This window comes from Macaca nemestrina, chromosome 8 (genome assembly GCF_043159975.1).
Source record: "Macaca nemestrina isolate mMacNem1 chromosome 8, mMacNem.hap1, whole genome shotgun sequence".
In the NCBI taxonomy this organism is placed as follows: domain Eukaryota; kingdom Metazoa; phylum Chordata; class Mammalia; order Primates; family Cercopithecidae; genus Macaca; species Macaca nemestrina.
This window is the reverse complement of record NC_092132.1, coordinates 125,338,895-125,354,598: the sequence shown is the minus strand read 5'-3', so window position 1 is coordinate 125,354,598 and position 15,704 is coordinate 125,338,895. Positions and strand designations below refer to the sequence as shown.

General features: G+C 44.1%; 1 protein-coding gene across 6 annotated transcripts in view; it reads right to left on the bottom strand.

Annotated features, from left to right (window-relative positions):
* LOC105482142 (kinesin family member 13B) overlaps positions 1 to 15,704 on the bottom strand; it is a 195,156-nt gene that overhangs the window by 33,099 nt on the left and 146,353 nt on the right. For 5 of the 6 annotated variants that reach the window (XM_071068440.1, XM_071068443.1, XM_071068444.1 and 2 more), the window contains exons 32-35: positions 15,288 to 15,380; positions 11,417 to 11,569; positions 10,870 to 11,010; positions 9,637 to 9,690 (exon numbers count right to left, since the gene is read on the bottom strand). In XM_071068440.1, the coding sequence (XP_070924541.1) occupies positions 9,637 to 9,690; positions 10,870 to 11,010; positions 11,417 to 11,569; positions 15,288 to 15,380 (441 nt within the window). The remainder of the gene's footprint in view (positions 1 to 9,636; positions 9,691 to 10,869; positions 11,011 to 11,416; positions 11,570 to 15,287; positions 15,381 to 15,704) is intronic. The other variant, XM_071068441.1, reaches the window with a different exon arrangement.

The following is a 15,704-nucleotide window of genomic DNA, read 5'->3' as shown; positions in this document are numbered from 1 at the left end:
AGATATAAACCCCAAACGTTGCTTGCTTCTACTAAAACTGGTAAGAGATGAGACCAAATCTTTTAAATGCTTTAAGTTCCCTTTGATCCCCTGATAACCACTGACTTCTTTACCACTGGAGTTTAATACACACGTGAATATGAGTTTGAGCTAGCGCTGCACAGATGAATAACCCTAACGATTAACTCAAGGTTTTTTATTTGTTTGTTTGTTTGTTTGAGACTGAGTTTCGTTCTTGTCGATCAGGCTGGAGAGCAGCTGCGCGATCTCTGCTCACGGCAACCTCCGCCTCCCGGGTTCAAGCGATTCTCCGGCTTCAGCCTCCTGAGTAGTTGGGATTACAGGCATGCGCCACCATGCCCGGCTAATTTTGTATTTTCAGTAGAGATGGGGGGGTTTCTCCATGTTGGTCAGGCTGGTCCTGACCTCAGGTGATCCGCCCACCTCGGCCTCCCAAAGTGCTGAGATTATAGGCGTGAGCCACCGGGCCTGGCAAGTTTTCTTTACTAATTGCCCTGAACAGCAGGATGGGGACAGTGAGTTCTCCGCTGCTCTTGAAGATGGATTGTGGAGGAAGGGCCTCTTAGGTTTCAGAAATGTATTGGAAACTCATCTGCTTTTAGTAGCAACCTAAGTACTGATCATAAAAATCAATAAGCCCTAAGTGATCTGGATCCTGTGTACCTCAGAGAATGCCACTTTTCCCTAGGAACTCTCTCAGCACTTGGTATCATTTTTTAAATTGGTGTGATGGTCAGGATTGATTAGGAAGCAAGGAGAACAAGAGAGACAGGAACATGTGATCAGTGAGACTGTGAGCTTTGAGATACTTGACCGGAGGAGCGCTGGCATCCCCATGAATCACACGCTGATTTACATACTTTAATGTTTTGTTAATTTTTGCATTCACATTTCATGATCTGTCTGGGAAGCTGTGGCCTTGTGTACCCCGGGATATCACCATTAGGTGACTGAACAGAGGTCAGCCCTCTGTGGAGTTTCTCAGAGGAAGAAAAGCCACCTGCTTTGTGTACAGTGGCGAGCTCACACATGGCTGTTCTGAAGACAGCTTACTTAATTTGAGAGTATTTATTTTCATACTTTAGATTTTCTTTGTTTGGCAGCTGATATGGCTGCAGTCTGTCCCTATGGAAAACTAAGCCGGTGATCTGGAGTCGGCACCTGGGCTGCTTGACGTAGAATTGGGCCAACAACAAATCATGGAGGTGCCACCTCTTCCCCAAGGCACACCCAGGCCCTGATGGCTTCAGGGGCAGTTCTTCCCAGCAGGCACCACCCAATCAGAACAGAGCAGTAACTCCATCTCATTTACTCAAATACTGCAAGTGAGAACACTGAAAGCGACACAAGGCGTAGATCCTGCCAGCCCTATGGAGTGTGACAAACGGAGACACGGCTCACTCTGCCCTCTACCTGAACAGTCATCTTAACCTTGAGGAACCTCACATGCTTCCCCCCAGCCACCTATTCTGATCCCACTGTTCTGAGACAGGGACCTCAAATTGCACTGGGATGGAAAAGGCTCTGCTTCAGAGGGAGCAACCAATGCAGATGCTAAACTGGATACCACTCGCTTTCCTCCTCCAGCTGATGCCTACGTATCTCTGCGGAAACGCTCCACTGGAATTACTCACTCGATTTTTCTCCTGCACTACACCTCCATCCTCTTGACAGAGGTAAAACCTGTGGTTCAGGGTCCGGCTACGGCTACGCACACTGTTCCCCAAGGACAACGTAACGACTATCTTCCCAATACATTGTATATGCTTGGCTGTCCTAGAGTTACGCTCCCTTTACTGAAATGTTGGGGCAGATAAAAAAAAAAAAAGAAAAATGAAGCAACCCAGTTCAATGTACCTCACAGGGAGATGAACCCAGGACCATGGACTAAAAGGACTTCTCAGGATGCTGGAACTTCTGGCTCTCTCAATAGCTCAGATCTAAAACGGAAAGAGTATGATATCCCTGTTTTGCCTCTCCTCCAGTGATCTCCACCCTCCGCCTGAACTCGAAAAAGATACATCTCTCATCTGTCTCCAACACCCTGCATGTCTACCACACTCAGAATCAGCCATGATACAGTTACACAAGAGGGAAGCTGGCTTCGTTTTGGATCCTTACCCAGCTTTACTGCCATTAGGGCGCATTTGTCCTCGCAGGCAGACTCAAAGAGATAAAATCCCAGTCGATACTGAAGTCACTGGTAGCCAGCACCATGCTCAGGGGCAAAGTTGACGAGGTAAAAACACAGGAGGCACCGGGGGAGGGCCTGACTTGGTCCCCAGGCAACCCTGCAGTTTTTCCACTCCTGCTCCTCTGCCAGATACAAATTATTTGGGTTTTCTGGAAATGAGTCTGGTTTTGATCAGGAAAGTGACAAAAAGGTAAATAACGAGAAGTGCCAGTGACATTTCGGGTCCAAAGGCAGCTTCCACTGCAGCTGGAAGAGGAGTGACTCATGCATGGCAGCTCCTCCCAGGGCTGCATGAAACCGTCACGGCTTTCAGGGAGGCGATGGAGCCAACACAAAATTCAATTCTGCTAACTGGATATTTGTTCACGCTATTGACTAATCTTCATTTCCTCAAAAACTCCAATCAAAAGACGACAATCATACAACCTTACTGGCTTATTAAAAATAAAATTTCTCCTAAAATAACTTTGGAAATAAAAATGGTTTTGTCGAAAGCATTGGTCGCACTGCAGAAGACTCAATGCATAGCTGACTCCGGGGGGGAAAGATCAGCGACACGCCGAAATTCACCCTGCACCTCAACTTCAGCCGGTCTTGGCAGACACTCATAAAAACCCTGCTAAGGTTTCATTATACCTACAGGAAATATCTGTACAATAATGACGAAACACCCAATAGCAATAAATAGCAACACTACTTCAATCAGGGATCGTATTTTATATTTTTAATTGAAAGACTTATCCCAAGAGTGATTTATTTTAGGCCCTATGGTGAATTTTGCATTTGGAATAGTTAACCAAACTATTTTTTTTTTAATTAATTAGTTCATCAACTCAATCTTGGTGAAGTTCAGCAAAACAATTCCACTTTTCACATGTAGGGGCATCGACAAACAGAGGAATGGAAAGCAGGCTGGCCTTACTCCAAGTATTATTAGGCCAAACTGTGAGTTTGTCTTTAGAACCTAACCACTTCCCTCTCGCCTCCCATACCCCTAATCCTATCACACAGAGAGGCATGTGCCTCCCTGCCCACTTCACAATGTCTCTCATGTACCCAATTGAGAAATCTTTGCTACAACATTAACTGAAAACTAAGAGACCCTCACCAGAACCTCCCGGTGGCCTCTCTCTGCTTCTAACATTATTCCAACTAACCTGACCTGACTGCTCCCGTGTGATGTGATACAGAATACACAGCATGACAGACCCTACAATCTACAGTTCTGATTTGTAATTAGCATCAGAGAGATGAACGTATGGATTAATGGAAGGGACCCCAAAAATGTCTGCAAAGCAGACATAACTAATGTCATTATAATTGTCAATGATTTCAAAATGTATTTTCTAGCATTCTCAGCATCATCAAGTCCAGCTTAAAATTACATTTCTGACTCAACTCTCCTGTACATTCAACATTTTCATGCAAAGAAACCAAGATGGTCCCACTGGGCACAATTCTGGTGTGAAAAGGTCACCTAGAGCACCTTCACCATGGTTTGCTCCCCACTCACCCTCACCCAAGCTTCCAGGTCTCCAAAAGTTTATTATTTATTTTAATACGAATTAACTCCAACTCCTCACATTCCAAGACCTTCTAAATCCAGTAGGATGCCTTAATTCCCGGTCTTTTTTGACAGATAAATACTTTTATAAACAGCCTTGGACCCAGGTAACAGGGAACATTTGCAAGGCATCACTTGTACTGGTTGTACCGACAGACAGACATACTGCCATAGGTATTTTTACAAAAGGGTGAGGGTTAGTGGATCACAAGGTCAGGAGATCAAAACCATCCTGGCTAACACGGTGAAACCCTGTCTCCATTAAAAAATGCAAAAAATTAGCCAGGCATGGTGGCAGGCTAGTAGTCCCAGCTACTCAGGAGGCTGAAGCAGGAGAATGGCATGAACCCAGGAGGTGGAACTTGCAGTGAGCTGGAGTGCAAGCCACTGCACTCCAGCCTGGGCAACAGAGCGAGACTCTGTCTCAAAAAAAAAAGGGGGAGGGGGGTGAGGGTTAGTACAGTGTAGAATGTAGTCATCTTCTAAAAACTACAGTTAAAAAAGCAGTCATAAGCTGGAGGGAAAAGCAAGCATGGTAAGTTTTAGAGAGTAGGATAGTGCTTGTATCCCACTCAGGAGAAAAGCCTAATGAATTAGTTATCTCTCCCTGGAGCTCTGAAAACTGAGGAACGCAGAAGTCCCCAAAAGAAAAAACAAACAAAAAAAACCACGAGTCTGAGATTTCCAATACAACAATGTTTTCAGTATCTCTCCTTTGGGATTTTGTATGCAGGCTATTAAGGAAAAAGCAACTGGAGACCTCCTCAAAACACTAACTACAGAAGAACAAAAACTTCCAACAAGTTAAAATGTTGGAAAATAAGACTTTAAGATCATCTCTTCACGTGGTCCAAAAGCCAAGTAATATAAAAAGGTACACAGCAAGATGTCTCCTCCGACCTCTACCCTGACTTGCTGACCCACTGCAACCTCCCACCCCCATCCCCAGGCAGGTAAAGGAACGATGAATCCTTACAGCTTCTCATTTACATGCAGGCAAATCTATAAGCAACCCTCCCATTATAGACAGTGGTATATTGTTCCGCACTTCGTTTTTAATCACTAAATATATCCTGGCAATCTTTTCATATACTTGAAAGGGTTTCTGGTCATTTTTACAGCTGCATAGTGTCCATTTGTGTGTGTAACAATGTTGCCACCAATGCCCTTGTACATACTACCTGTGTAAGCATTGCCGCGTTAAGGAGTTGTAGGATCCTGAGCATTCTGTGTATTTAAACACTACTCCCTCCTGAGAAGTGCTGCTACAGGTGGCCCATAGCACTTTGATTTTAAGGCAATGCCACACAATATTTAAAGATGTTTTTCCTTGTTTCATTTAAAAGGCCACAGGGAGAGTCTCTTGTTCCCTGCTGCTATGGGGGTAGAGGGGTGTTTCTTAAGAAAATACAATTTAAAACATTTTTATTTTCCCTAATGTTATTTCAGGATGCTCTATTTTAGGTAAGACCACTGTGAGTCCCTTCCACTGAAAATGGGGAAGCTGTTCTGCACCCCTTACAAGGGGATCTGGAACCAAAGCCCTTTGGGCTAGTCTTTTTCTCCTCTATCACCTGAACTTGCTCATCTGTTAAGGTCGATCCATACAACTCTGTTAAAGAACATTTCTGCTTCACTTCGCCCTGTGGAGAAACAATTCTCCAATTCTGACACGCGGACATTCACCTAACTGGCTGAGCTGACACGTGGTGAGCCCCATGGTGCTGAGGCCCTGGTATCCATGGCAACCTTCCAGGCTTGTGGGTGCCAAAAGCCTCCACGGCTGAACTGGAAGCAAAGCTAGGACTGGCAGGCCGGCGTCTCTGTCTCTCCTGACATACTTCACCATTTCTCAGAGGATGGAACTGCCACGGTTGGGGAGAGCCAGAGAGGCCAAAATCTGAGGAGGACCGCAAACCACTGCCGTCCTTGAACAAAGGCGCACGACCTTGAGAGCACTATGACCAGGGCTTGAGAGGTACATGAAACAGTGCGGAGAGATGCGTCCTTATGCCTGCGCTGGCACTGCCACAGAAGGGGCAGCCGAGCAGCCAGAACCCAGGCTTTCTTCATCTTCACTAAGTTACCTAGGCACCCCAAGGAACCAAAAACCGGAAGTAGGAAGGTCCAGAAGCATTAACACAACTGTGTAACATTATAGTTACTTGCCTAATACGATTTGTCCTGCTAACCCTTAGCCCTCAGCACAGAAGGCACCTTGCACAGGCACACAATGAGTGCTGCAGTGTCGCACCTGAAATGGTCTCCTCCATCCTCACCCCATGCTGTCTCTGAAGCATCTGGATGGAGTCCTTCCTAAAACACTCCTCCCCTGGACTGCTGAGACTCCCTTGGCCCTGCCTTCCTCCCTGGTGCCACCACCTTAGCACCGTGACCCTAAGCATCACCCCGCCTTGGTGCTCCCTAGCCAACCCAGCCCCTCACTGTCCCCACTATCCCCTCGGGCTCCCGAACCTGACTTCAACTCAGACACATGAGACCCTCAAAAATGGAACTGAATCATTTCTTCCCCAAGCCTGCCCTACAGTTCATCTCTCGGACCTATATACTGCCGTCCAAAACCCAATGTCACCCAAGTCCCCTCACTCCAGCCCCTCACATACCTGGCCTCTGCAGGATTCTAAAGTCCCCCTCTCCAACCCATCTGTGTCTCTCCTCCTCTCTCTAGCTACTTCTCCCCTAACCAGTCCCTCCACCCTCCGACTCAAAACCATTTTCCCCCACGTTTGCACTGATAACTGTATACATTTATACCATATAGTTTCCTAATGCAAAATTACACACCACAGCCAGGGACAGGGTGGGACTCAGCTGGACCATTAAAACAAACTTTCTAATTCACATGTGGCCATGTTACTGCTCTGTTTTCAATTCCTTCCATGGTGTCCAACACCTCTGCCATTCATTGGGCCATGACGTCAGGATGCCAAAAATAAGGCCCCATGTCTCTGGATTCTGCCCACAGACTCCCTCTTTTTTTTTTTTTTTTTTTAAAGACAGGTTCTCTGTTACCCAGGCTGGAGTGCAATGTTGTGATCATAGTTCACTGTGGCCTCAAACTCCCAGGCTCCCACAATCCTCCCCCGCCTCAGCCTCAAGTGGCTGGGATTACAGGTGTAAGCCATCATGCCTAATTTTTTAAACTTTTTTGCAGAGAAGGGGACTCCCTATGTTTCCCAGGCTGGTCTCAAACGGCTGGGCTCAAGCCATCCTCCCACCCTGGCCTCCCAAACCACTGAGATTACAAGCATGAGCCACCGTGCCCAGCCCATACGCCCTGTGCTTGACCCCCACCACGTGTACTGTCAAGAACACAGCAAGCTGGTTCATCCCCAAGCCTTCCTTCATACAGATCCTTCTGTTCACAGTGTTCCTTCAGCTCCTTCCCTGCCTGTGTGGACCTCAGCGTCAACCTTCAGGGAAAGGCTTAAGAATGGCCTCCGCCCTGCAGCCTCCTGTGAGTCGTGTGTGAAGCCAGTGGGGGGTCCACGCCCTCTGCCGTGCCCTGGCTCGGTTCTAATAGCGTCTCTGCTCCTTTGTTCTATTTTTCCGGTGTACATGAGGGACGGTACTTTTCTTTGAAGTAGATTCTATTACGTTCTGTTATTGTATCCATTTAAAATAAGGAAACTGGGCAGAGTTTTTTTTGTTTGTTTTTTTGGTTGTTTTTTTTTTTTTTTTTTTGAGACGGAGTCTTGCTCTGTTATCCAGGCTGGAGTGCAGTGGCACGATCTTGGCTCACTGCAACCTCTGCCTCCCGGTTCAAGCAATTCTCCTGCCTCAGCCTTCCGAGTAGCTGGGATTACAGGCATCTGGTACCAAGCCCAGCTAATTTTTGTATTTTTAGTAGAGATGGGGTTTCACCATGTTGGTAAAGCTGGTCTCAAACTCCTGACCTCAGGTGATCCACCGGCCTCGACCTCCCAAAGTGCTGGGATTACAGGTCTGGCCAGAGTTTTCTTAACAGAAGAAAAACAGAAGAATTTTGGCCACTTCTTTTAAGGAACTTATAACTGGAGATTTGGGTTAGATGCATTTCCCAAAAAAACACAGAAAGTCGTATTTTTCTTATATTTTCCTTAAGATATTTTACTTACATTAAAAAATCACGTACAACCAATTTTCAAAAACTCTGCTCTCCTCAGGTAATCACGACTGATGCTAAACTACAGCTAATCGAACCTATCACTGGCAGAGGACAAGCAAGCATTCAAACTTCAGCACCCTTACAGAAACCATGTCCATGCAGGGCTTCAGCGAATGGGTGAGCTGGACAGCAATTTGTATGTCTATAAACACATACATGTATCATAGTGTAGGCAAACTACTCATAATCTAGATCTTAAAAGAGTCTAGAGCCGGGAGCAGTGGCTCACGTCTGTAATCCCAGCACTTTGGGAGGCCAAGGCAGGCAGATCACTTGAGGTCAGGAGTTCGAGACCAGGCTGGCCAACATGGTGAAATCCCGTCTCTACTAAAAATACAAAAATTAGCAGGGCGTGGTGGCGAGTGCCTGCAATCTCAGCTACTGGGGAGGCTGAGGCAAGAGAATCACTTGAACGTGAGAGACAGAAGCGGCAGTGAGCTGAGATGGTGCCACTGCACTCTAGCCTGGGCAACAAGAGCGAAACTCTGTCTCAAAAAATAATAATAAATAAATAAATATGCAAATAAACAAATAAACAGTCTAATGAATCAACTTCATCTTCATTGTTCTTAAATTTTTATAAGGAAAATGTCAAACATACACAAAAGCAGAGTGTAGAATAATTAACAATAGGAATAGCATAATGAACCCCACACAGCTAAGAATTATCATGAAGCAGCCAATCTTCTGTCTGTCTCTCTCACTCTGATTTGAGTGAGATTTGAAAACAAGTCCCTCACATGAGACCATCTCATAAGACCACAGCCGCTACTGACCTCCTCGAGGGCTGCAAATCAACCCGGAGCATGCTGCGCACAGATGGCAGCACCAACATCTACCCAGGCCCCGCAAAAGCGACAGGCACAAACTATGATGTGTGGTGCCCAAATAAGATGGTTTCAAGGAGCGCTAACCTTTTTTAAAAATAAGAATGAGTTCTCCATGCTTCAAACTCTGTTAAACAGGGAAGGCTCTATTACAAGTAAATAAATTCCAGTGAACAAAATTTCCGTTCCCTTGTTTTTCTTTCTTCTCACAAATAATGTTAACTTTTAGATATAATTTTCTTATTCCTCAAACATTTTCTATCATTATACATCAGTACTTCACCATAAAACTCTGATTTCAGCAGGGCACAGTGGCTCACGCCTGTAATCCCAGCACTTTGGGAGGCTGAGGCGGGTGGATCACTTGCCATCAGGAGTTCACATGGCGAAGTCCCATCTCTACTAAAAACACAAAAATTAGCCGGGTGTGGCGGCATGTGCCTGTAATCCCAGGTACTACTCGGCAGGCTGAAGCAGGAGAATCACTTGAACCTGGGAGGCGGAGGTTATAGTGAGCCGAGATGGCGCCATTGCACTCCAGCCTGGGTGACAAGAGTGAAACTCTGTCTCCAAAAAAAAAATCTAATTTAAAGTTTCTTTTCTGACAGAAATAGGAAGATAATTTAGACAGAAGCAAGCTTTAGAGGAAAAATTGTTTTTCAACCCCAGTAGAGTCTAGTAAACCTTATTTTAATTGGCAGGTTAAAAGAAATGAACTCTAAAATACTTTCCAGTAAGTTTCACATAATACAGATGAGTAGGGGAAATTCTGGTTTGCAAAAATAACCTGAGATTTGAGAAGATGAAAGCTGAATGGGAAATGGGCCTTAAAACACTGATAGAAATAGTTACAAACACCTACCTTGTTGTTGCCTAGACTGTATGATGGAATGAGATCTTGTCGGCTTCCAGACAACTGAAGAAGAAAGAAAGGAGGGTTAGTTCTTTATGCATCAGAGCATAAAAATGTGGTTTAGGCAATGCCAGCCTTTGCCAACCCAGTCAACCAAACGTCAAAAATTTGGGTGGCAGCAGAGAGGTTGTCAAGACGAAGGCTGCACACTAGTGGTCTTTGGGACATTACCAACACTGAATTGGTTATGAACAATTTTCAGATGAGAGGTTTCTGTAAGATCTGGATATTCAGTTCACACTGAGGTCACAACCGGCTGGACCTGAACAAGAGCTGTCCTGTTGGGTGAGCCCTTCTGTGTGAAAGATACCAGGTTACTGGTTGTCTTACCATGGCCTGAGCTTATGATTCCTTTCTCTGGGTATTTGTAGCAACTGTAAATAAACTCACAAACTATTTAAATTATCAGATCCCAAATACTGAATCTCTGCATATATCAGTGTATTTTAATATATCATTTTCTGGAGAAATGAGATGTTATCTGCCTTGAGTTAAAGTGATCTTCCTAAATGTCTGAGATGGTTGGTGGCGTCCAGTGTGAAACTCCTCCTATCGCTCTCCCTTCTCTCTCAGACGCTAAGGCCAATGTCAGCTGCCCTTTCTCACAGCACTTGTGCTGTAACTTCTCTCTGTGTGAAGTTAGGATAAAGTGTCATTTTTCATATCCACATCTTCATCAAAAATGAGGAAAAGAGTAATAAATCAAGGGGCCAAGAGCCTATTTCTTTGTGAAGGATTATTCCCACGTTCAATATGCACATAAATTATATCTAGGTTTTTAAAAACAACAATAAACTGAAGCCATTGTTATGAAACAACCCCATGTATCTGACACATGGACACCACCCTGGCTGTCTTGTGAACAACTGGTTTCTGAACCTAGTCCAGACTCCTCCTCAACTTAAAAATAATTTGATCCAAGGGCATTGGTTTGCAATGGGCCCTTGGCTAGTTCTGGTTTAGTTCAACAAACATTCACTGAACACCTCAGTCTATGCTAGGCAGTGGTGATGGGAAGATAAGAAACAACTGAAAGGTACTTAACTGCTACTTCCCCTACAATATTAATAGGAATGGGGCAGAGGTGCACAGACCCAATGGGGTAGAGACCAGGGGACCTGACATCAGTCCTGGCAAGGGAAGGGTTTCAGAGATGGGGTTTGACAGGTGGAAAAGAGTTACCCAAGAAAAGAGGAGAGGAGAGAAGTCCCAGGCACAGCACAGAGCTTGGTTCCACACACTCACTCTGTTCACATTTGGAGAACTGATACTCCTCCTGCTCAACTTCCCTTTTCCTGTTAACTGTTCCTTCACTGCAACTTCCTGCGAATCAGAAAACATACAGAGGAAAAAGACATGTAAGAGACACACTGCAAAAGCAACACCATGTACAGCAGACTTGCATCCCCCATCTATACAGACATCCCTAGCTATTTAAACAATGCTGTTATGTGATTATTACGTACTGCATGCCTGTATCAAAACAGTACATGTGCTCCATAAATACATACATCTACTATGTACCCATAAACAGTTTTTTTAAATTAAATAAAGGCTGTTACTTCATAAGACAGAATGATCCAATTATAATCACTCTGGATTATTCAAAGTTCGTAAGAGTGAACTCTTCACATGTTAGGTGCAACAATACTGTGAATTACAGAGTCCAACACAGACTCAGCCTGCATCAGGGCCTCTGCTGCCTGCCCTATCCACGCGGTTGGCTAACCTGGCGCAGACGATCTAAAGTCAGGAGGTTTTCTACAGCCAGCACGCTCCTGAGGTACTTTTCAATATAAGCCTCCGAGTCAGCAGAAGCTGGATTTTCAACATTGGCTGCCATTCTTGCTAATGCTTCCCGTTCCTCCACTCCCTGGGCATCCTGAGGAGTAGAAAGTTGCACATTATAAAAGCTTCTTGATTTACACACACACACGCGTGCACACACACATACACACACATGCACACACACACAGAACGTATTCCAAAGCTCCATTTTAAAGTCAGCTTTGGAAGGCCAATGCATTTTTCCAAGGAAATAATGAAAAAGTGATCAGGTGGCTAAGTCCACTTGAAAGGCCGGTTAAGTTAAACACAGCACAGCTGAAACACAGCGCATTCTCAACAAAACTGTTCTCTACTACATTCCCACTGCAAAAAACCCATGACTGGTTAGAAAGGATTTTGTCGACTAGCCAGAAATGTAACCACCATAAAAACAATATTTCAGGAACATTACCCCCCGACCTGGAACTCCTGAGGGACAGAGAAAGGGAAGAGGGACTGGGGTGACTGCTACACAGGGTGTCAATCAAACTGCCTCCCAGGGAGGAGACCCGGTATGGAGAAAATAGTGGACATAGGGTTTCAGCGCCTGCCACCACGCAGCCCAGGATAGCGAACATATTCAGAACATCGTAGCTTCTAGAACTGGTTCAATCTTCTGCTCGAGTGGCAGAGGCCAAAGGCCTGGAGCCAGCCAAAGAGAGGTTGTCTAGGTAAGTTCTCCTACACTGAGCTTTCTGGTACAGCCCGTCCCCAATCCTGGGACATGAGCTGGCTGCGAATACAAATGGGAGATGCACAGTCAGAAAGAAGCTTTATTAATGTATTTAGTTATTTCAAGCAAAGTGGGCTCTTAACAAATTACTATTCTCAGAGACAATCAGATACTTTATTCACTTGTAAATTTCTTATAATTATGCCAAAACTACAGAATGTATATCCATATACCACTGCACCTTAAATGCCATCAACTGTAAGACAAAAGATTTTATACATGATTGAGGGGAAAAAAACTCTGTTAATTTTAAGATACCGTCAGTTACGACACATTCTACTTCAAAGATACTTTAAACAATTTAAGTGAGTCCTAGAACAGATAAAATATGGGAGGATTTGTAAGATGGCTTAAGTTCACAAAAACTTTGTCTTGTACAGTAATTCACTTAAGCCTCATAATAACCATGAAAAGAAGGAATCATCCTCATTTCCTAGATGACAAGAGGAAGACCACACAATTTGCAAGAGTCAAGACTAGAACTTAGGTCTCCCGTCTCCTGGTAGGATATTCTTTTCACCCCAACACAGAATACTTTCAGTGTCTGAAGGGAACAGACATTATCCTCATTTTATAAGGAGAAAGAAACTGTCTCTGGCCTGGGCTACTTCTTTTGGCCATGATGCCCTATTGGCTTCTGTGATACAGAACCCAAGGAACTTCTGGGGCTTTTTCATGATGAAACTTGCCTATTATGGGATCTTTTTGTTTTGTTTTTGGGTCTAGTCTTTACACAATCAGTTTTATGTTTCATTTTGCCTCTATCATCAGGATTTGATAATGTGGAAACAACGTTTGCCAGCTTGGATGTTTAGCTAACTAACAGCACAATTACATGAGGTTATGTTTATCTTCAAGCTGATCCCCCCCATATTTCTTTCCTTTTAAACCCTGTCCTCTGGAGAATAAAAGCACTTTTAAGAGGCATAAGAAACTAACTGGAAGAGAAGGAAAAGGGAGGGGAAATGGAGAGAGAAAAGAAATGAAAACAGTTTCCTATAGCCATCACTGTTTCTCAACTGCATTCAAGCAATTTACAGAGACAAGATCTGAAACAACTGGAAGATACAGAAAATGTTTAGATACATAAACAGTAAGTCTCTAGCTAGACATAGATGTATATTTATTTTAAATCTTGCAAACAAGAGTGAATGAAGCACACAGAGCAATCTATTACAGACCCAAGACCGTGCAACAACTAACTCTGCAAACAGGCTTAATTTTTAAATATTCTGCAAACTCCAAATTAAATAATTAGATGGTTAATATTTGCTATGCAAGCCTAACACTTTAAAGATCCAGGAAAGAACAAGTTACTATCCAACATGATTTGAGAGGCAAAAGCATCCTGCAACACAAGATATCTAAAAGAAAGCCTAAGTACTGTGTAATATTTTTCTTTTCCAAAAGCTGATCTCTGGCAGGGCGTGGTGGCTCACGCCTGTAATCTCAGCACTTTGGGAGGCCAAGACGGGCGGATCAGGAGGTCAGGAGATTGAGAACATCCTGGCCAACATGGTGAAACCCCGTCCCTACTAAAAATACAAAAATTAGCCGGGCATGGTGGCACATGCCTGTAATCCCAGCTACTCGGAGGGCTGAGGCAGGAGAATCACTTGAACCCGGGAGTTGGAGGTTGCAGTGACCCAAGATCATGCCACTGCACTCCACCCTGGTGACAGAGCAAGACTCAGTCTCAATTAAAAAAAAAAAAAAAAAGCTGATCTCTGTATTAAAATATACACTGTTCACCTATTGTTCAAATACTCAACAGTGTCGATGGGCAAATCCTAAGCCCTGAAATGACAGGAACTGGTGCTGGTGTTGATGGCATGGTGAGGAAGGGCATCCTCTGATGTCTCACATCCCCCACTTCTCCAACCCCGAGGAAGTGAAACCTCCACCACCTTGCCCACACCCCCTCTTTGAGGGTGAGGGTGGGAGAAGGAATTTTCTCTTTTCAGAGTCCTTCACTTAAGACCCTCACTTCTCCTGGCCCTGCAAGGGATGCCCCATTTCCCAGCTGTGCTGGTATCTGGGTGAATGAATACACATCTAATTCAGGAATGACCTATCAGGAAGTACGGATAAGCCACATCTTCCATCAAGTTTGTACCAAGGATAAATTTAAGCTCTGCTTCTCTGAATCCTCTGAATATCTCAATTAGTTCAGAAAGAGAAATACTAATAGTACTAATAAAATAATCGTAGTAACAACAATCGTAGCAATAACATTTTCTCTAGCACATGCACAACCGTTGGTACAAACTGTCTCATTTGACCCTTAAAAATACTTTGTGCAAAGGTATTACTAACCCCATTTGACAAGAAAAAAAAATACGGACTCAGAGTAATTTACGCAAGTTCATTTTCCTAGTAAGTGACAGAAACAAGATTTCTGTTTGACTTCAGGATCCAACTGGAATCTCTATGCTATATTGCCTCCCTTCCTGGGTACAATATGTTTCTCTTCTGTCATCTTCTGTGTAAAAAGGTGTTGATTTGCTTTTCAAAAGAAAGTTCTTCAACAAAATACTAAAACTGGAACTTTTTTTTTTTTTTTTTTTCAGATGGAGTCTTGCTCTGTCTCCCAGGCTGGAGTGCAGTGGTGGGATCTCGGCTCACTGCAAGCTCCACCTCCCGGGTTCACGCCATTCTCCTGCCTCAGCCTCCCGAGTAGCTGGGACTACAGGCGCCCGCCACCTCACCCGGCTAGTTTTTTGTATTTTTTAGTAGATACGGGGTTTCACCATGTTAGCCAGGATGGTGTCGATCTCCTGACCTCGTGATCCGCCCGTCTTGGCCTCCCAAAGTGCTGGGATTACAGGCTTGAGCCACCGCACCCAGCTAAAACTGTAACTTTTAAAGCCACAAGTACATTGTACTATGAATTGATATTAGAAAATCGTTCTAAAAATCTACAGCTTCCCTAAACATACACTTTCACTTCATATGTATGTCTTGGGTAGGTCACTTTTCAGGGAGTTGGCTCTTTTTTTAAGTGTTTATTTTTAGTAAATTCAAATTGTATATCCTTCACCTCTGGAATATTGGAGACAATTTCAAAAGTCACTCCACAGCCAGGAATAGAACTTCGATGAGACATCTTTTTTAGGAGACTCTGTGCAAAACCCTAGAGAAAAACAAAATAGAAGATATGGTTTCCCACCTAAAAAACTGAGTTTACATTATTAACAAAAGACAGCATAGAAAATACCGGTTCATTCTAACCAAAAGAAAACAGGTCATGTTTCCAACATAAGCAAGTGAAATCACCAAGTACCGTTTCCTCAACGTCGTCCTATGGTACGAAACCAACTTATTAGATGCCCACCGTGTGTGAAGGGTCCCACACCCAACACAGGAAAAGTACAGACCTCCAAGTCTGTAAACTGGCAGTAGGCATCCAGAAGAACGGTGCTTAAATGCTACAGAAATATAAGCTTGTTGACTTCCA